General features: G+C 32.7%; 1 protein-coding gene across 1 annotated transcript in view; it reads left to right on the top strand.

Moving 5' to 3' along the window:
• Positions 1–2,660: 2,660 nt before the first annotated feature.
• Positions 2,661–22,929, top strand: part of Smp_000100 (filamin) — a gene marked incomplete at its 5' end in the record, with an annotated part of 93,364 nt that continues 73,095 nt past the window's right edge. The window contains 4 exons of the mRNA XM_018791450.1: positions 2,661–2,844; positions 6,475–6,825; positions 15,751–15,869; positions 19,200–19,440. Coding sequence (XP_018645395.1) covers positions 2,661–2,844; positions 6,475–6,825; positions 15,751–15,869; positions 19,200–19,440 — 895 coding nt within the window. The remainder of the gene's footprint in view (positions 2,845–6,474; positions 6,826–15,750; positions 15,870–19,199; positions 19,441–22,929) is intronic.

Raw genomic sequence — 22,929 nt, 5'->3', positions numbered from 1 at the left:
CAAACAGTAATTGAACAATATATAAAAATATGAAAAGTACTTCAATCCATTAATCAATCAATCAATCTAATTTCATTAAATTCCCCATTGTAATTTTGATTTTTTGTTTATTACTTTTTTTTCCTAAAGATGGAACTAAAGTTGATTTATGGATTTAATGTTCTCGTTTTTTTTATTTTTATTATCGACGATCAACAGAGATTTATTTTCTTTGAATGGGTACAGTATAGTTTGTCATATTTACGCCCATAACCCAACAAAATGTAATGTGTGTGTGTGTGTATGTATGTTTTTATTCAAAATGCCAATAAACGGTTGTTATTAAATTACTTTTATTACACTTTATTTGTTTATACTAAATACTAAGTTGGGGTGTATTTTTTCTAATACTGTACATCTCTAAGTACTTGGCTAAATGTAGGCATGTCTAGTTATGATGCTGTGTCGCATAAATATATTCACTCCTGTACTTACGTATATATGTGTAAGTTAGCCTGTTGCATTGCATAGAATTAGAATATGTATGTCAGGTATAATTCAGTTTGATCAATGTTTTCAGTTATTTTCTAACAATAGTTTAATCATAGACGAAAGCTTATTATTGATTCTTTGAAAAACATATCCTATTCAGAATAGTTAGTTCATAATTGTGACCGTAGTCAGGCGTTTCCTTCCGGATGAGGATATTTCAGTTTAAATGAAGTACTGTTACGAATGGAAATTGATTTATTGGTTAAAAAATAATAATTATAGTGGTAATAATAATAATAGACTTAGATTTTACTCTATTTCGTCATGAATAAATTAGTGAAGTGTTATTTTAATAAATCGTAATTAAGTGATACTTTCAACATTTTACATAATTTTATGGAGTTAAGATTATGAGTCAGTTGAAGCTAGACAACCATGGAAAACCTCGAAGCACTGCTTGACGGCCGTTTCGTCCTATTATAGGACTCCTCAGTAGTACGTATCCACGATCCCGCCGAACGAGATTCGAACCCAGGACCTATCAGTCTCGCACCAGAGCACCCAACCGATAGATCACTGAGCTGGCATCCAACGGTGTTAATGTCTAACTTCAACCAAACTACGAAATTGAGCAACCATTCTATAAAATTACTAAAATCTCCACACAACCCCTTCTGATAATTTTACATAATTATTCAACTGCTATTAACCAGTATAAGACAATGATTCGTTAATAATTCAAATGCCTTCAAGTGATATTCTGTCCTTAGAATTAGTATATTAAGTAAACTGTGTAAAGGAGTTGAATGATTTGTCATTCCGGTGTTTTCGTGAAATATGCTCACAGTTGATCGCAAGTTAAAGGTAGTCAACTAGGGATCATGACCTACTTCCCGAAAATACTAAAACACGTTAAAAATGAGATTTTGAAGTAGCCAGAATTTCGATGTACCTGTAAGAAATCAAATAAACATCTTTGAAGAATATTACCACTATGATATATCTAGGTGTTCATACAGACAATGGATTGCATCGTTAACCCAAAGTAATGTCTGGATTCGCCTAATGAAGTTTGAAGATGTTAAATATTTAGATAATTATTTAATTGCATACGAAGTGAAACCACTGTTACTTTCTGAGTTCCATTGATCAGATGGCTAAGCATAAAGGATGATCAACATGGTTAAACTCTACAGATCACAGCTGAATACGTATATATCAAGCATTTATTAAAATTATTATCAGGAGTTTTGTGGGGATTTAGTATTTTCATAGTTGAAAGCATGAGTCAACTGAAGTTAGACCACCAGGGAAAACCTGGAAGCACTGGACGACCGTTTCGTCCTATTTTGGAACTCCTCAGCAGTGCGCATCCACGACCTCGCCTCGCGAGATTCAAACACAGGACCTACCAGTCTCGCTCCAGAACACTTAACCGATAGACCAGTGACTTTAGTGAAATATTCTACAAATCATTTTTATAGTCTGTTTATTTTTCTTTTCATTATTACTGCACACAATGTCAGTATGAATCACTAGTTGACAATAGCTAAAGAACGTTATAAGTTGTTAGTTTTTCTTCTTGGAAATAAATAAATGTTAATTCAAAAACAAAAATGTTTATTATATGATTTGTTTATCTTTAGTGGTCTTGTAGATGCAGATATAGACGAATTATGAAACCAACAGCACAACCATTAGGACCGAAGCTTTTTTACAACTATACAGAAGATAATTTTATGGTTAGCTTATCCTCACACACAAATATCCACATACACATATTCTTTCTTTTGCTTTCAGTCATTCATTATTGCACCGAATCTAAAGTGTGATTGATTTTTTTGTTGGTCTTAATGCAATAATTTGTGTCACTTTTGATAACTTTCTTTGGTGGCTAGAAAAGAGAAAACACTGAATTCTATTTATCTTTGACAAGCTTTACTTAATTAACTGACTTGGTTGTTTGTTATCTATTTTCTGAAATGTTGTAGGCTCAAGGCCCAACACCAAAACAACGTCTCTTATCTTGGTTAAATAATAAACTAGCTGATCGACCAGTTAAAAATTTCACAACAGATTGGAATGATGGTATTGCAATCGGTGCACTAGTTGATGCTTGTGCACCAGGTTTATGCCCTGATTGGCGAGAATGGGAACCTAAACAAAATCTTCGTAATGCTCGTGAAGCAATGGGTGCAGCTGAACAATGGTTAGATGTTCCACAATTAATACATCCAGAAGAGATGACTAATCCTAGAGTTGATGAAAAAGCTATGATGACATATTTAAGTCAATTTCCTAGTGCTAAACTAAAAGATGGTGCACCTTTAAGACCAAAATCAAATCCTGGCCTTGTTCGGGCTTATGGTCCTGGTAAGTAGATACACTTATCTACATATATTTGGTAAAGAATTATTTTAACCATTTAAGTTACGTTTTATATCCTGCTTCCTCATGCATGTTTTCTTTTTTTTCTTTCAAAAGACTCATGGCAGACAAATAGAGCCGACTGACTTCAAATTCAGAAACAGATTTTAAACCAGATATTCTGATAACTATCCTAATAAGAATTTAAATATAACGATAAGGCTTAGTATAGGGTTGTGGAGATTGTTGAATTTCATCGAAGTCATAAACAAATCTAAATTAGACCACTACTGAAAGCCTGGACGTATTGGAAAGCTGTTTCGTTTTCTCGTCGAACCACACAAGTCCTTATTGACAATTATCATGTGCTTACTATTAACTAGCTTCAAGAAGTAATTGTCAGAGTTCTAGTGAGAAGCTGTGACCAATGGAGTTCAACCGTATCGGATGTGAGGCCGTTACCCTTCGAAGACAATGGAAAATGGTCACGCAATATTGTAAATTGGTTGAAGTTGGACATTAACACTGTAGGATAACAGATCACTGAATAACACTGGTCTGAATCTATAATTGCGAATCGTTTTCACAGTTTTTTTTTAATGAACATGAAGTATAATTTCACTACTGCTGAACCATAGTAACTACTCCTGCATTAAATATAATAATATAAATAGTTACCGCTGGAGAATCTGTGTTTTTTAATTGAAAAGAAATTACTACTTCATTAATGTGAGTATTTCCTGACGACATATATTAAATAACAATTTATAAATGTCTAGGTGATTGATAAAATCTATCATTGTGACATATAACAAGAAATGAGATGAATTCTTGAGTGGCTTTATGCAACTCCATCACTGTGCAACAACGGAACAAAATTAGTCGTACAAAAATTCATATGCATTAAACATGATATTGTAGTTTCGTCTATCTATCATATAAAAACATAGATATAAAAAGTCTTATCAGCCCAGTCTGTAGAGATGACATAAACAAATAATTCAAGTGGTTAGGATTACTTTTCTTTCTTTCATTTCCCAATATATGTAATGTTTCCACATATTCACAGGATTCATTTATGGTTTTTGTTATGGGTCGATGTCATTTAACGTACCCCCGAGAATCTGAGATCACTAGATAAATGTTTCATCATAGTTTAAAGGTCTTCAAGATTGTAAATCGAAAACCCTACTAATCACCAGACTCCATAAAACGCTTCATCAATACTACAATCATGTAGCCATTATTGATTGGCTTCAAGATAAGTTAAAGACTTGATCACCAACACAATCGAATGATTGTCATTTTATACCTCAAACTGTTTGAATCTGAGATGTCTTCCATTCTGGTTTCTAACTCGTTAGTTTGAAGGTTGAACAATTACCACGAGAAATTGATATCCTGAATTTTTATCTGCCCTAGTTTTGTGATTTCTCACTACTGGGAAATCTCAGTAATGAACCAACTGATATAAATCTGTGATGTAACGCACTTATATAATAAACTGATCTACACAAACCTAACAAATTCACTTGGTATTGTTTGTATGTATATTCCCATTGTTGTTTAGGACTGAGATTGATTAGTCTCTTGTTGGCATATGTCCATCCTGAGTGGACTGTCTCGATATTGCCTTGATTCACAAGCTATGTAAGCAAAGATGGATAGAGACAAGCAGTGGAATCCAGGACGCTCGTTTCTCCCTATTTGAGACTGGATGTACTTGCATCTCCGAGTTGATGTTCGCTCTGAGACTCGACCCAAGTACCATTCGCTTCATTAATCAGTAGTTCAGAGGATAACGTGATGGTTTTTTAAGCAAACGGTATTGGGTTCGTGCCCCAGAATGAACATCGACTCTATGATATAGGTACCTCAAGCTGATGAGTCCCAAATGAAATGAAACACACGTCCTGGATTCCACTACTAGCCACTATCAATCTTTGCTTATAAACCCTATCAGTTTACATGACTCGTTAAAAATGGGGAAGTTTCTTTGAAACTATTATTAACATAAATCTAAATATGCATTCAAAAATGAACAATTTAAAAGTTTAAACATTTCTGATGACATTACCAATGATCATTAATTTATGTGTATTTGACGAGAGCTAAATATTAATAAAAGATTAAGTGTACACAAATACATCGATTACCTAATACTTGATGTAAATTTCTTTATATTGTTACAATTAATATTCAATAGAAATTTACCGTTATGATAAAATACCATAGATTTCTTTAAATTTATTTGATAAACATTATCTCCACATGATACTATCTACTTCATGTCTACAGTGAACTTACTTACGCCTGTTAGTCCCAATGGAGCATGGGCCGCCGACCAGCATTCTCCAAACCACACTGTCCTGGGCCTTCCTTTCTAGTTTTATCCAGTTCTTGTTCATCCATCTCATGTCTGTCACCATTTCTCGACGTAATGTGTTCTTTGGTCTTCCTCTTCTTCTTTGACCTTGAGGACTCCATGTGAGGGCTTGTCTTGTGACGCAGTTGAGTGACTTCCTCAAAGTGTGCCCAATCCACTTCCAGCGCTTCTTCCTGATTTTTTCCTCCGCTGGAATCTGGTTTGTCGTCTCCCACAGTAGCTTGTTGTTGATAGTGTCTGACCATCGGGTCCGAAGTATCTTGCGTAGACAACTGTTAATAAACACCTGTATCTTCTGGATGAAGATACAGGTCTACAATGAAACTGAAACAAAATTCAATTTATAAATTAATTGGATGGCATCTAATTTATAAATTTAACAATAATAGATTAATGTCAGAAGGGGTTTTTTGTGGATATTATAGTAATTTCAGTAGTTGAGATCATGAGTCAATTGAAGCTAGACCTCACTGAAGACAATGGTAGATGTGTCGCTTAATTTCGTGGATCGATTGAAGTTAAACATTAACACCGTTGGATGTTGGCTTAGTGGTCTACAGATTAAGCGCTCACACGCGAAACCGATAGGTTCTGGGTTTGAATCTCGCGAGGCGGGATCGTGGATGCGCCCTGCTGAGGAGTCCCACGATAGGACGAAACGGCCGTCCAATACTTCCAAGTTTTCCATGATGGTCTGGCTTCAACTAACTCATGATCTCAACTATCTAAATAATAGATTAATTAAAATAATGTTTACTCCATCTATATATTTGATAACATTTATACCATTCCTAAATTCTAACTAGTAACCATTTACAATTAACAAATAATACAAATAAAATTTATTGGATGAACCCATTTCATTTTAACAATATTAAATCACTGTATGACCTTGAAATGAGTCTGGTATAGTTGTATCATTTCCTTCTCAACAATATAACATTTCACTTAAACATACAAAAGTTAATAAAGAAAAAAAAACAAAAAAAAATCAGAGAACCAATCAAAAATTGAGTACAATTTAATTAACCAATTAGAATAAAGGAAATTATATATTAGTAGAATAATTATAATTAGTTTATAAAATAGATTAGAAATTCAGTAGTATATGGTTAATCTATATACAAAGTATGTAGTTATCTAATCACTAACAATCATAATAAATTATACTACTTATTAAAAAATACAAGTGTAAATTACAAATGTTACATAAGATATTATTATACATGAATTTGTTCTGATGGCTACAGGATTTCAATATTTAATTGAAGTAGATGTGGATCATGAATTATTAACTACTACTACTACTACTACTAGTACTACAACAACAACTACTACTGGTATATTACCTTCAGTGAAAGTAATATCTACTACATTGGATAAAAATTTTGAAAATACAAAAAAACAAAAATTTACAGAACTTAATTCTAATAATAGTACTGATCGTCATGGATTAGGTGTAATTTATGCATTAAATCGTCAATCATTTTCATGTTATTTATTTTTTTTTGGTACAAAAATGAAAAAACATAATTCACCATCATCATTAAAACAAAATTTAAAATCATCTCATGGTGATAAAGTAAATTCAAATGTGAAAGGTAGATTTTTGGTTGTTGTTGTTGTTTAATTTAAGTATACTTTCTTACCATTTAATTGATGTTAATATTTTCATAGTAGAAAGAGTAAGTCAATTGAAGCTTGATCACCATGGAAAACCTGGAAGTACTGGATGGCCGTTTCGTCCTATTATGGGACTCCTCAACAGTGCTCTCCACAAAACCCCTTCTGATAATTAATATAATCATATGCTCACTAATGACTGACTTCGAGAAGTACATCAAGGAGTTCTAGTGAGAAGCATTGACCAGTGGAGTTCAACTAGGTCTGTTGTGAGATATCAACTCACTGAAGACAATTGGTGAACGGTTGCTCAATTTCGTGGACTGGTTGAAGTTAGACATTAACACCGTTGGATGCCGGCTCAGTGGTCTATCGGTTAAGGGCTCTGGCTCGAGACTGGTAGGTCCTGAGTTCAAATCTCGCGGGTGCGGGATCGTGGATGTGCACTGCTGAGGAGTCCCACAATAGGAAGAAACGGCCGTCCTTCCAGTGTTTCCAGGTTTTCCATGGTGGTCTAACTTCAATTGACTCACGCTTTCAACTATGAAAATACTAAATCTCCACAAAACTCCTTCTAATGTTAATATATAAATATTTGTATAGGTTAATTGTATGAATTTATGAGTTGATCTAAAGTAGATTGCCATTGAAAACTTGGAAGCATAGGACTGAAGTTTCATACTAGTGGGGGACTCTTCAGTAGTGCACAACTACGACCCCGAACGTGGGATGAAAGAACTGTAGTTTTAAGTCTAGGATTTAAATTTTCTTTTTCTTTGACTGTCATGTTTGACCGAGAAGATTTTACCAAACCCATTAAATAACAATGATTTAATTTTAAGATGAAGATTAGCTGAGTTATTCCCTGAAGTAGATTAGTCAGAAATTGTTGTATCAACTTTATTTCTGTCACTGATCAATGGAATTTGTAGAAATCTAAATAGAATCAGCTTGATTGACATAGTTTGTAAGATTTCCAATATAATTGTCTCTAGGTAATTAAATATATCTGGTGGACAATAAATACGCGAAAATCAAACAGATTAAAAGCCTCAGACTGTAAGTACCTTCATTCAGATAGCCATTAAAATCTCTTCAAGAATATGTTAGATTTATTTCATCAGCATTCATCTAAGGAGTTTATAGCATTATCAACTTATCTAACTGCCTGTTAACCAAGAAATACATCATGAAACAGTTTACACGATATTACCTTACTTCTGATGAACTCTTAAGGTTAGAGGCTACAAAATAAATGTAAATATTTACCGGTAGATAAAAGATTTATACAATAGTCGATTACCAAAGTTATTGGTTAGGACTCACTAATTCGATAGATTCATGTGTTATGTCAAATAAAAATCAGGTATTGTAGCGAACTAAAGACTCTGGTTGAAGAAACCACTTTATTGTTTAAAGTAAAATTACACAGTGCTTTCCTAAAATGTAAAAACCATATATTAAATACATTATTTTCATACATTCCTTCAGTTTTCCTTTACATGCTCCATAACTCCCTCAATTCTGTTGTTATTACAGTTAATCTCCTTATACATTTCTGTTCTCTTTAATTTAATATTTGGCTACCAGGCGTTCCACTTCTGAATGATGTTAAATACTACTTATATTTATCAACATAAGTAGCATACACCACAGTATGATAAATACTACGATTTATAAAGGTTTTTAGAAATAGAACTAGGTTTTTTTATGAACAAAAGTTGTTAAAACTAAAGAAAAACTGACTAGTTCAGCAAATAACTGACTAATTGACTTAACCCACAGAAACAACTACCTATCACTTTGGTAAGGTTACTAAAGTAAACAGGGAACCATTGGTTATAGACCCCCATGTGTTCATGGTTTTATTATCATATAAAATATTTTCAAAAGTTAAACAGAAGTGGTAAATTTTGTTATTTCACTTTTTAAAGACTAGTCATTCATTAGTAGCAAGTATCCTACGGTGGCAACGATGGATAGTGGCTAGCAATGGAATCCAGGACGCTCGTTTCGTCCTATTTGGGACTCATCAGCTCAGTGTACCTGCATCTTAGAGTTGATGTTCACTCTGGGACTCGAACCCAGTACCATTGGCTTAAAACACCATCGTGTTATCCACTCAGCTACTGAGTCCTGATAGCCACTTGCTTGTGCAATGGGGTGAAGTTTGAATTCACAATACCGAGACAATACGCACAGTATGCACATATATCAATAAGAGACTGACCAGTTGCAGTCCTAAACATCAATGGGAAGATTCAAACAAACAATACTAAGTGAATTCTACTGTGGCAACGTTCTCACTAAAGCATATATATATTTGCTTTTTAAACTTTAGTTACATATGTACGCAATTTACGAAACACATAGAAATGTCGTTTATTCATCATTGTAGCAAAGTTACAAAGTCTGTTTGTCAAACTGAGAAAAAAAATAAAAAAACTATTGGAGTACGGTTTTTTTAAAAAACAATTTATTCAATACCTTATCAAACATCATGAATAATGAATAAATCACTAAACGATACCTTATGTCACTTATTACTGTAACCAAAAAAACAATGGGCTTTGTGTTTTACTGCCAAAATATTTGTGTAACTATTTGAAGTATACTCTTCTGATAGAAAAGTACTATATTCATTACAAATTAAGCAAATGACAGATGTCTTTATCCCCCTATTGACTATATCGATCGATCACATTCATAATATAAAGTCTAGACTAAATGACTTAAACCTATTGTGTTCTTTGTTTCAAAGCTAGTTTGTTGAAAATGATTATTAGATTACCATGAAGGTCGATTTTCAACTGGTTGATATTCATTAACATGGTATATCAATAAACTTTGGAAAGTTGGATCTTGTTCCACTGTTTAAAATATTGTAGTCTATCTATCCACCATATCGGATTTTCTAGGTCTAAAGATTCATAATGAATAACATTTTAAAGCTGGGTCAGTAAAAACTAAAGTGAAACTACAGAATATCCTTATTTATTTATATTTTATTCTTGATGCTAATTAATACATTGTTTTAGAAAATTCCCGAATGTTAATTTTTATAACCTTGGTAGTTATAACTAATCCACAAGTTCACGACATAAATTGTCACATTCTGAGTCTGAAAAATGTATTTAATAGTTAGCGCTGAATTTCAATCTGGGCAACATTGATGATATTGAACACTGGAAAGTGGTTTGCTTTTAGTAAGAAATTCTTTTGCAGTATGTACTCATAACTCTGTGCAGGTTTGGACAAAAGACATTCAGCGATCGAGATAAACTCTTAATCTTCAAACCGGAGACTAAGAATTTAATAACCCATGTGTACAATTCTAATCAGTTTCAGTGTTACACCGTGTTTACTGTAACATTTATTACTTTAAATAATAATTCTAGCTTCGTAGTATTTTTTTAACGATCACAAAAATATGTAGAATTATAAGATTGTGAAACTTTACGTTGCTAATATTAATAAAAGTAATTGGTCAGTCTCTTTTGGATTGTCTCAATATTGGTATGTAGTCATTTTAGTAAAGTTGAATAAATCCCAGGAATGGTACTTAAGACTCACTTCTCGTCCTATTTGGGACGGATGTATCCTCTGTGCACAATATATTATCTGTTTAAATCCAGCAGCTTACTAAACAACACGTTGGACTTCGAAAACAAAAGGTATTAGGTTCAGGTTTTAGTGTGAACACTAACACATTCAGTTGACGTGACTGAAATAGAACGAAACGCATCCCACTGCCCGACTTTATTGAATAATAAAATTCTAACGATAAAATGTTTTTACTATAATATTAGTTTTTACACCATATATTTAAACAAATAGTTGGCTAAATGCTGATAATCAAAATTGGTCACTTTTACTCCTTCTAGGAGAAAAAAGAAAACATTGAAATTTATCCAACTGTCAATTCATGGTCACATATTTATGAAACAAAACGAATCTCATCTAAGTGATTAACCTTAAATGGCAACTATACTATCCCACCATTTTCTATTGAGTGACCTACTTTTTTGTAAACGATCATGTATTGTAATGAGTTCCTAAGCTATTTCATACTACAACACACAACCGTGTACTTTTAGATTTCAAAGTATTCAATATAAAAATGTTATGCTGATAAATATTCATCAACAGAAAACTGTAAAGTATACTTTAGGGATGAGTCAATGAGGATCGAGAACGTGCCTTATAGGTTTCTGAGAGAAATTCAAATATCATATGGAAGATCAGTAGAAATACCTTTCTAAGCGACTTAAAACGTTTAAAATGATAGGGAAATATTATTTTTCTGCTGTCGCAGAATAAGATAGATGATTTCAAGCATATCAAACACTTAACTATATCTTTTTGGATTGTATATAACAAGCAAATTGACAATATCCCTAAATACTGACTCTAAACCATTAATCCTGAAACAAACCTTAACCTAGGGATACTACTTTTAATGAATGAACTAATCAGATAACGCCTCTTATATTTTTAATCAACATTCATTCATCCGTATGGATATAGAGAAATTTTAAATTATATCTGATGTCACTCAATGATTAAAACCGTAACCCTAAACCACTAACACGTTCTAAATATCTAGTCCTAAGTAGAAACGATGTAGAAACTCTTAAGAATCTATTTAGATCCGCCTAAACATTTGAGAAAACAGGCAGTCTATATCCATTTGGAAGAGCTTAAGTGTCAGCTCTTTTTGCAACCTATAGGAAACATTAGTGAACTTACCATTTTTATAAAACCATCTTACATTTTGCAGTTATTATTATTTTCTTTTTCCATAACTTGTCAATTTACAAAAGCTGTTTTATGATTGAGTTGGAACTAGATAGAAATTCGTCATGGATCTTTTAAACTTATCTTTATCGTATACTATCACTGGTCAAAAACGCATCGAAATGTTCATTTCATACAACCCTACTCCTTTATATCAAAGTATTAATAACATCGATGTATATTATTAAAGGAGTGGATTAAGCGTTTTTCTTTTTATCTCAAGAATGATTAGCGTTGAATTCTTCAAACAATGAAAGGCTTTACTTATCAAGAATCTTTACCTCTTCTTTAGATATTTTAGTATTGTTTTGTAAACTCTCAGACTGCAATGGTAGAAACGCATTAGACACTATAAAACAAATATAGTTAACAGTTAATCAAACATATAGTTCATAGACATGTAGTGTTAAGTATTTTGTAAAATCACTATCTTAGAAGTACGATTATTGTAAACACGACTACTTCTTTTAGAAAAACTAACATATAAATGCTTTTTATTACCAGAATACGATAGATAGTAACGTTAATTATCAATCACTCCACTTACATGGGGATGTCTAGATAACTGCAAGTTGTGACTCATCCATTTTATAGGACTGTTTATCTATTTTATTGAAGCATGGATTGATGAAATCTATGTTTGGCAATTAAATATGTTAGTTGAGTACCAAACCCATTTAATAATAATGGAATAATGTGATAATATGATCTGAAAAGATACACTTTAATATTAGTTAACACAGTAGAATATTGGCATTGAACTTCAAAAGTATGATAAAGGTAATGTTGTGCTCTTGCCAATATATATTTGAATCAGTCAGTTAATTTTAATAACAGTTAAGAACGAACAAATTTAAAGAGAACATTGTGGAAGCGACATTATGATTGAACACTATCACTTGAAAGTTTCAGATTAATTCTTGCTAATAAATCATATCTCTGTGAATTTGAATGGTTTTTTTGATTTGTATTGCTTTATGATGAGTATGTAAACAAGATATCAATCATTCAAAAAAAACCGTTTTTTACTAACATCACGAAATGATCTTGATTAAACAGTAACAGAAAACTTGGAATCACTGGATGACTGTTTCGTCATATTATGTAGCACCTTTACAATGCGAATACACGAATCCAGGATTAGGTATTGAATCCAGGACTTTTGATTTTGAGTACAAACGTTTACCCTCTAAACCAGTGAATGGATATAAAACGGTTTATATTGTTTAATTTCAATCAATTCATAAAACTGTACAACCATCTTCCAATTCACTTGGTAGGTAGCTGCCTTACATTCGGCATGGTCAAACTGCACTGCCACGTTTTAGTAAAACAATGAGATGGAAATAAACATACAGCTAAAATAATGATTTATGCACTCTAATGTGATATTAGATAAATACATGTATGTTTTAACTCTATCCCTGTAGTAAACGTCTACTCAGTTGTTATAAATTGAAATATCGTCTAAACTAATTCTAGTGTCTTGAATAAAACACCTTGGTTGCTCGAAAAAAAAGTCGGAATTAAATGAACAATTTCGATCATTAGGCTTCATGATACTTTGATATAATGAATTCATTAGCGGTTTGAACAATTTCTATGGATATGTGAAGCCCAGTACTTTGATCCAACTGATGGACATAAGTAATCAGATTTGGAAAATTCTGAAGGTAGCTTAAGAAAGAAATAACTTTTGTGAATGATAAACTGTGAGCTTACTGATAACTGACTTCAATAACTGTTCTCAAAGACATAATAAGAAGCTATTACTGACTGAGTTAATCCACATTAAGAGTGAAACATTACTGGTAACATACCAAAAACAAACTAATATCAAAAAATATAGATCGTGGTGCTTTAACAGTATAGTGCTTGGTTTAAATCTCTAAAGTTCTAAGCTTAATCTATATCTATTCTCAAACTCAGACAAAATATATATCTATTGCTTATCTGATAGACAGTGATCTCCCAGTCAGCATTACTCTGTCATTTAAACTAATCTTAATATTGTAGCAGGTTGATTTATTTGAAATATAAAACTATTATTAGAAATCTAGTCAAGGAATGTCAGAAAGTTTTCTCAACATTGTTTCTACTATTAAGTAAGTTCATACAATTAAATATTTAATACAATTAGTCCCTTTGATAAATTTCGACGAATACTAGGGTTTACTGAAGCCTTGAGTATGCTGAAACTGAAACCCACTTTATATGTTCAAAAACAATCTGTTCTTACCTTTAAACTACGCTGGTAATGCTGATTTATTATCCAGAGTCATTATCACATTGTTTTTGTGTACTGTAGTTTTCTTTGTTACTGCTTACCTTTAACCTGTCTAATCGCCCTTTTAGTCTTAACAAGTATATGTGTGATCAGATTGTTCGAAATGTATTGCGCAAATATATCACAAACAAATATGGCTAACAATAATGGTGTAGGGAACAAGAACACGGGTAGGGACTTTCATATGCATTTGACATGGAGATTACAGACTATCCCACTAAAATCTGACAATGATACAATAAATAGTTCATTTGCAAATAACAATCAATTGCCTGAATCTTAACTGTTCCTTCTGCAAATATCAGTCCATCTTCTCTGCTTTCACTGTTCATGCATTTTCATACCAATTGCGTTCCGTTTTAGTTCTTTCCTTATCGATCTTCTGTTAAGATACATTTTATGACTGACCATCACCACATACTACTTATGTGGATATAAGTAACCCACACCACAATGGTAGTTTAAAGAAGGAGATAATGAGGTTAAGAAATGTTTTGTGTGAATATTTTACAAATAACTTTCCATAAAAATTTCATTCTCTTCTATATACATATACTTGAATATTTATTTGATAGACAACTCTTAATTAATTTATCATAGTAAGTCCACGATCCATTTACTGTTTTTCTACACTTGAATATCAAACAATACATCAAATATATCGACATATATTTGACAGTTTTCCCTGATGTACATTCCATAAATTCATTTTCATTTCGTTATTATTATCAACATTACAAAAATGTATTTTCATAGTTGAAAGCATGAATCAACTGAAGCTAGACCACCAAGGAAAACCAGGAAGCACGGCCGTCCAGTGCTTCCAGGTTTTCCTTGGTGATCTAGCTTCAATTGACTCATGCTTTCAACTATGAAAATACTGAAATCTCCACAAAACCCTTTCTGATAACAAAAATGTATGTTGGTTTTCAGATGTTCACTAGTTAGTTTAAATGATAAGTCTATTCATACTATAAGAAATCAAACTAATGATGTAGAGATATAATCATTTGATTTGTTCAGATTGTAAGTTTAATTCACAAAACCGACTTCTTGTCAAGCAAAATAACTATTCACTAGCTATTTGATTAGATCTATTTTTATTTAAAATTACTGAAGCTTTAATTTTATCGTCTTGAAAATGATGACACTGAGTGAAATTGGGTAACATTTGGCTAGTATAAACATTAAAACTAAATTGAACTTTGAATGGACTGTAACTAAGCTATAAAAAATGTTTGTATCTAATCAGAATTCTATATTCATTAACAGAAAGATTTAAAAGCGTTTAGCTAGAAATAATCCTGAGCATAGGGTTATCGATATTGTCGAATGTTATTGAAATTTATGTTAGACAACCACTGAAAATCTAGAAGTACTGAACAGCTGCTTCATCGTCGTATGGAATCCTTCAGAAAGACATAGCTAGCGGCTTGTTACATTAACAAAAATAATTCGACTTTAAAATCGAGTAATGATTCAAAAGCATGAGAATCTACTTTTCAAGGTACCATGTTTAATTGTATAAGAACTTTCGTCTAAATTAGAGTGAATAGTTTCACAGTATTTGGGCGCCGAGTTGATGTAAGACATTCAGGAAATATAGTTCCTTGAAAAAGCTTGGACCAGATTGCCAGGCGAAACGTTGGATTTACTTCAAATTCACTCGCTGAGATTTTACAAATATATTATTCCTATTTAGTGTCATGTTTAATTGTGTTAAAATTTTAAAAAAGAAACAGTTTAAGCTGGTTCTAAGATAGAATATTTTCGAAATATGGTTTCATTCAGTTTACTTTTCATGTTGATAAAATCTAAGGTCTCGAACCACATGGAAATACTGTTGGAAATCCTGCACGGTTCACTATTGATACATTCAGTGCTGGTCGGGGTGCTGTTGAAGTGATTGTGCTGAATCCTAAAGGACAAAGAGAACCAGTAAGTCTATAGTTAATTGTTTTAATCATAATAATATTTTCGATTCCGTGTTCTATTAGTCGGTCGTCCCACTCTGGAACGTCCTATGGAGGTAACATCAAAGTATATTCTAGTACATAAATATAGACAAATTTTACCAAACATCAACTTGAAATAAACCTGCTTCGGATTCCTTCTAATTATTTCGTATTTCATTCCATTGTTTTGATTATTTTAAGGATACAATTCATCCTGAGACTTAATTTCTAATTTAAATGTATAGTTTCTAATGAAAGAAATCCATTGGTGTAATCAAGATAGTTCATTCTGAGGCTAACCAATCCAAACACACCATAAAGTAACAATAATTTATCTATTTTTTAATAATCTATCATGGGAATAGCAACAATCACATAGTTGTTAAGCTGTGAATTCTCACAATAGAAAGACTAACAGTTAATTAAACTGAATAACCCATACAGTGTATACGGAAAAAATAGGTTTACTATCTTCCATCCCCTTGTTTAACACGTGGTTTGATAACATTATTATCACTCGCTTTATAAACTGTTGATTCAATATTGTGTCTAATGTCAATGCCCTGTTAACATATATATATATTCACAATTTAAACCATTTGGTAATTAATTACTTTGTTGTTTTGTTTGCATGTGAACAGTTTACATAACATACGCTTAGTCCATGTATAAGAACTTTCGTCTAAATTAGAGCGACTAGTTTCACAGTATTTGAGCACCGAATTGATGTAAGACATTGAATAGGAATAATATATATTTGTGAAATCTCAGCGAATGAATTTGAAGTAAATCCAATGTTTCGCCTGGCAATCTGATCCAAGATTTTTCAAGGAAATATAATCAAACATCAAAATTATCGAATATAGAGAGGGACATGGTTCTCCGGTTCATTGTATACTGAATAGGTCATCTAATCAACGTTAAAAATGTTTAAACTAGGTATTAGTGTGTTAGAGATTTGTGATGTGAAATGATAAGTGTTAAGGTAACATATTGTATATGTGTACGTAAGTGGTGAGAGGAAAAATTTCGCTTAGTCCATTTAAAAAAGTAACTGCTTTTTTAAACATATGACGTAATTATAATTTATCTCACTCTATTTGGCATACTTATAATTCGGTTGATAAGCTTAAAAGCAACTGTTACATAACAGTGAATTCAACATTAATATATGTTAACTTATTTAACTTACAATTGTAAATTAATATCTAGAAATCTGATTATTATCAGAAGGGTGTTTAGTGGAGATTTTAGTAATTTTATATAGTTGAGATCATAAGCTAATTGAAGCTAGACCTTCATGGAAAACCTGGAAGCACTGGATGGCCGTTTCGTCCTATTGTGATACTCCTCAGCAGTGCGCATCCACGATCCTGCCACGCGAGATTCGAACCCATGACCCATCAGTCTCGCGCGCGAGTACTTAACCGATAGACTACTGATCCGGCATCCAATCCCCTTCTGATAATGATCATATGCTCACTAGTGACTGGCTCCATGAGGTATTTCCTGGAGTTCTAGTGAGAAGCAGTAACCAGTGGAGTTCAACCAGATCTGTTGGAAGATATCAACTCACTGAAGACATTGGTGAATGGTTGCGCAACTTCGTGGATTAATTGAAGTTAGACATTAACACCGTTGGATGCTGGCTCAGTGGTCTATCGGTTAAGTGCTCGCGAGCGATACTGATAAGTTCTGGGTTGGAATCTCACTCGCGTGCGGGATCGTGGATGCGCACTACTGAGGAGTCCCACAATAGAACAAAACGTCAGTCCAGTGCTACCAGGTTTTTCATGATGGTCTAGCTTCAATTGACGGATGATCTCAACTATATAAAATCTGATTATCTCTTTTAATAATTAATTCCAATCTAAAGTAACATTTAGTCTGAATAAATATTCTTGCCAACCTTGCGAGATTATAGATTTATATCCGAAGAAAAAGAATAATTTGAATTGTTAGCACTTGTTGAATAGTGAAGCAATAAAATGGGTTCATTTTATTCTGAAAGTATCTATGGTTCCTGTAATGTTGGAGGATAACAATACATTTTTAAAAAGAACTATAAATCATGTTCCAGTTAGGATTAACTGTTTAAAAGTTTATTGATTCAATGCAAAAATACTTGGGTACTATTTTAAGAATGAAGGAAAAATTACGTTATCAAACTGTAAAGTATTTGGAGGCCCCTAATTACTAAAAATTTATGCAGTTTGTTGCTACAATGTTACATAACGCACACATGTAAACTGGTAGATACGGTTATAGCATCTGGTTGTAACATAAGTAATAGGTTTGTCCAAATTTGGCTGTCACAAGAGTGAATCGGCCGGTACAAACTGATCATAATGGTTTCTGAATGTGTTCTTCTAATTATGGTATTTAATCTACTAATCAGTTTTTTAAGCTATTTTTATATCTTCGAAGTTAATTCTTATTAAAAGGATTTTTAAGTTAGAAGTTGGAGATAGTTAATGGGAGACGACAGACCTAGGTTCCCTGTCATCTGGCACTCATCAACAAGATGCACCTGTAATCTTGAGGAAGTCCATATTCTATGGTTGATTCGAAAAATGTTTACTCATCCTCGCAATCTGAAATGTTACCACTGATCTATTCGAGCTACTAATAGCATCCCATAGAACTGTAGTATTTACGATTGACTGGTTGAAATAAAATTACAGATAAACCTTGCTGAAGAAGTCCGAATGGTATGAAACATAGGTACCGAGTTTCCTGTCAACCACCTACAATCACCAGTTTACATCTCAACACAGTGCACGTGATTTCAAGTCACTTAGACTAGTGGTTAAATTGCAACTTGATCAATAGAACTCTATCAGCGTTAAGAAGGACATTTAAATACGTAACATTAACCATTACTCAGTAATCAGGCACTTGTAAAGATAAAAATTTTTCCTCAACCTTACCATATTCCATTTAATTCTTTCCGATATTTCCATATTTGGTTATGTTTTGAGAATCGCCGTTATCTAGGTGGAATTTTGTTCTCTAAGATGGTTGGTTTGATAGTGGGGCTTCCATTGTTCTTCTGAACAAAATCAACAGCACAAACTTCAGGTAGAAGTGAAGTGTTCGAATTTCTTCACACATGACTCACAGCTTCGCCTGTCCACCTCGATTGACTATTGTTGGAAACAAAACTCCACCCAAATCATTCACCTGAACTACAAATTTTCTCCACCATCTCAATAGCTGTTATCATGCAAATAACGTTCAAATTCAATGAATTCCTACTCGATTTCGTCCTCCAAAAAATTTTCGAATATTTTCTTTTCTTTCTGTTATTTAGTGTGATGTACTCAGTAATAACGATAAACAACAAACTTATTCTTGTGCCTATGTTCCAACACAAGAAGGTGAATACAGGGTTATTATTAAATTTGCCACCAAAGAAATTTTAAATTCACCATTTAAAGTTATGGTAGAAGGTGCACAAGGTGATGGAAGTAAAGCAACTGCATCTGGTCCAGGAATTGAACCAACTGGGAATCAAGTTGGTCGACGAACATTCTTCAATATATTCACTGCCGGTAACTATATATCATTTTTTCGAACATTGTATCATTTCAACAACTAGTTCGTAGTTTTATTGATTAATGATTTTTGAACTTATCAGCCTGTCAATGTCGATTTCAGGATGTGCGCTTTTATTTTGTTTTTGATTTATAACAGCTAACCATAGAGCATCCATTCACAATGTAAAATTAAGTTTTCAAATGTATTAGTTGAATGGATAGGTTTGGATCATATATTTTAGATATGCCCAGTGTTCGACACTTAAAACTGAATTTCAATTGATATCATGAATGCATGAATGTTAGACCATTACTGAAAACCTCGAAGCACTGGACCGCCGTTTCGTTCTAGTAAAACTGATTTTATAATCGTTCATTAGTCTCTAATAATCTCCCACACTTGAACCAAGGAAAAGCCTGAAAGTATGGAAAATGTTTTATTTCTAAAGTTAGTTGGGGGAAAAGACAAACTGGGATATCAATAACTTTGTGGGTAACTTTCATATTTTAAAAGTCTTGTCAAATTTAATAATAAAATTGATATTCATCCAGTTATGGTATTAAGTATAATCTGTCGTTTATTAAGAACCCTCTGTAGAATTTCTACAGAACAGTTAGTGGACGAAATGTTTTCAGTCTCTTTCCAGCTTTTGTGAACTTTTTCGACAAACTCTCAAGAGCTCCCAATAATTCTCTGCTTTTCTTAGATTCTTTAATTAATTAATTTCGTTCCAGATATAGTTAATTTTTAGTGTAACAAGAATAACAATTTGGATGGTAAACAATGAATACATTGTGAATTTCTTTGAAAGACACTTTTCCAACGTTTAAACTAAATCCATTACACTGATGTGCTCACGAAAACAATTATGTTCCTTTCATATCATTTTACGTATTGGTTCATCATCTAGTCAAGAGAAAAATAAAGACAATCCAACACTACATTTACTGATTATGTTGAACAGCGACTAAACATTGGATAATCTGAAAATCATAAAATTTCTATCGTGAAGAAGTAGATCAGAACGCTGAAAATATAAAAATTCTCATTCTATTCAGAATACTTAACAGACAAAATAGTTTGAATAATCTTAAAACTGTTAAAACACTATATTAGGAGGGGGTTTTGTGGAGATTTTAGTAATTTTATATAGTTGAAATCATGAGTTAATTGAAGTTAGACCACCATGGAAAACCTGGGAGCACTGAACATTGGTGAATGGTTGCTCAACTTCGTGGATTGGTTGAAGTTGAACATTAACACCGTTAGATGCTGGCTCAGTGGTCTATCGGTTAAGTGATCCGGCGCGAGACCGGTATGTCCTAAGTTCGAATCTCTCCCGCGTGCGGGATCGTGGATGCGCACTACTGAGGAGTCCCACAATGGGACGAAACTGCCGTCAAGTAGCGCTTCCAGGTTTTCCATGTTAGTCTATCTTCAATTGACTCATGATTTCAAGTATATAAAAAAACACTATATGTCACAAAATCACTACGCACAATGAAAATTAGTCATCAGTTTTCATTAAGTCCATGGTATTGCATATGTGTTAAATTCTCTCCTTATTTCCGTTTCATTAAAACATATAACTTGAGTGGGTGAATTTTTTCACTCCTAGCAGTTTTAACAAAATATATGTATATAATAGCTTTCTCTATTCACAACTCTTATTCGTCTTACAGTCAGTTAGTTCATCTACTGCCTTAATCATGTAAACACAGTAATTACAAGCTAATTAGATACAATTTTCATTTCTTGAAACATAGTTCTGTGATATTCAGTGCCCAAAATCTGATACTGATACACGGTGTGCTAGGCACTAACCCCCCCCCCTCCAACTGACTACATCAGTAAGAACATAAGAGAAAGAGAGAAAGCGTATTGGGCTACCTAATGAAAATGCACAAATACTCATTCATATATATACCACTCTATCCTTAGGAAATTGACCCATTGACCTTAGGATCACTTCTGATTACCGTCAAATGACCTCTTTGCTACTTCTGATTGGCTCTCCATATCACATAGACAACAAGTTATATTAAATATTTTTAGTGAAAATAGCTATTAGTATTATAATTTCATAATTTACTTAATTCACATACAACTCACTTTACTTTTTAATATCAACTAAGTTATAATTTCACTTAATTCTTTTTACGAAGTTGGTCCTAATCATGATTGTGAGTTTAAATAGATGTTGTACAAATCATATTATGTTTTCTTTAATCTCAAATCGTTGTAGAATAGTCGTAAAAATATTTTGTTGTATGATCAACACAACATTCTAAATTGCACTTGATGTATATTATGACAATTGAATGTAAAAAAAGGAAAGTATATACTGATACTATGTGAGGTTGACCATACTTTTTTGTACCTTTTAATAAATATGAAATATTTGGCATTCATGAACATTCTTCGTTCATTTAGTGGATGAGTCCTACAAACAAGATCAAGATATTCAATGGGGATTTCGTTTTAATCATCTAAAACTATATATAGGTGTTTTCTATGAACACGCTACTGTAGGACGTCCCAACGTTTTTGATAGAAAGAGCAAGTAAAGTGAAAGTTAAAGCTTAAAATGAAATCCGTAGTGAAAATTATGTTCTTGTATGCAGCGTTCATCCACTGAATGGATGAAAAAGTGACTGGAAATACTTAGTACCACATAAAAGTTGAACACTGAAAAACTGATGTCGATTTTCATCAATTTGCATTCATGACAGTTTTTGTTCATTATGATCATTGATATGCACTACGATTTCCCCAGTTAGAATAAGTGACAAACACTGATTGTAAATCTTACTGATATTGAGTAATTTTTGTAAACTCTGACTAACGTAACAAACAACAGTTTAATATATTAATACACATTTTCAGGATGGTGATTTGTGGAGGTTGTATTAATTTTAATAAATTAGTTCATGAGTCGATCTAAGCTAAACCACCAAAACCTAAAAGCACTGGACGGCCGTTTCGTCCTAGTATAAGACTTCTCAGCACTGAGCATCCACAAGTATGACCAATACTATACCATAGAATAGTTGGAGCTTGAACTGTAAACCATCCGATTCCAACTTACTAGATCCTGAGATCGTAAGTACAATCCCTAATAAGGTTGTGAATGTAAACTTTTAGGAAGTTCCATACTAGTAAGAAACAGCTATCTAGTGATTCATAGTTTAAGTGGTTTATGGGCTAAAAAGCCATTTAAATATAAAGATACATACCTGATTTGTCTAGCCCTTTATTAAACAGAAGCATTTTTCTCTTCAAATATATTAAAATAAAGCCTACCTTCATTCAAAAAACAACAATACACATTCTATAAACACGTTTAACTCTTAATTTTGAATAAATTGCTAAAAATTTATTCAAAATAACTTTTACTGTTTCTTAAAAACTAAACATTACATTTTATTCTAAGCAAAGATGGATAGTGGCTAGCAGTGGAAACCAGAACGCGCGTTTCGTCCTATTTGGGACTGGTCAGCTGG

The sequence above is a fragment of the Schistosoma mansoni genome (assembly GCF_000237925.1).
Source record: "Schistosoma mansoni, WGS project CABG00000000 data, chromosome 3 unplaced supercontig 0044, strain Puerto Rico, whole genome shotgun sequence".
In the NCBI taxonomy this organism is placed as follows: domain Eukaryota; kingdom Metazoa; phylum Platyhelminthes; class Trematoda; order Strigeidida; family Schistosomatidae; genus Schistosoma; species Schistosoma mansoni.
The sequence above is the reverse complement of the archived record's forward strand: the minus strand, read 5'-3'. Positions and strand labels throughout refer to the sequence as shown.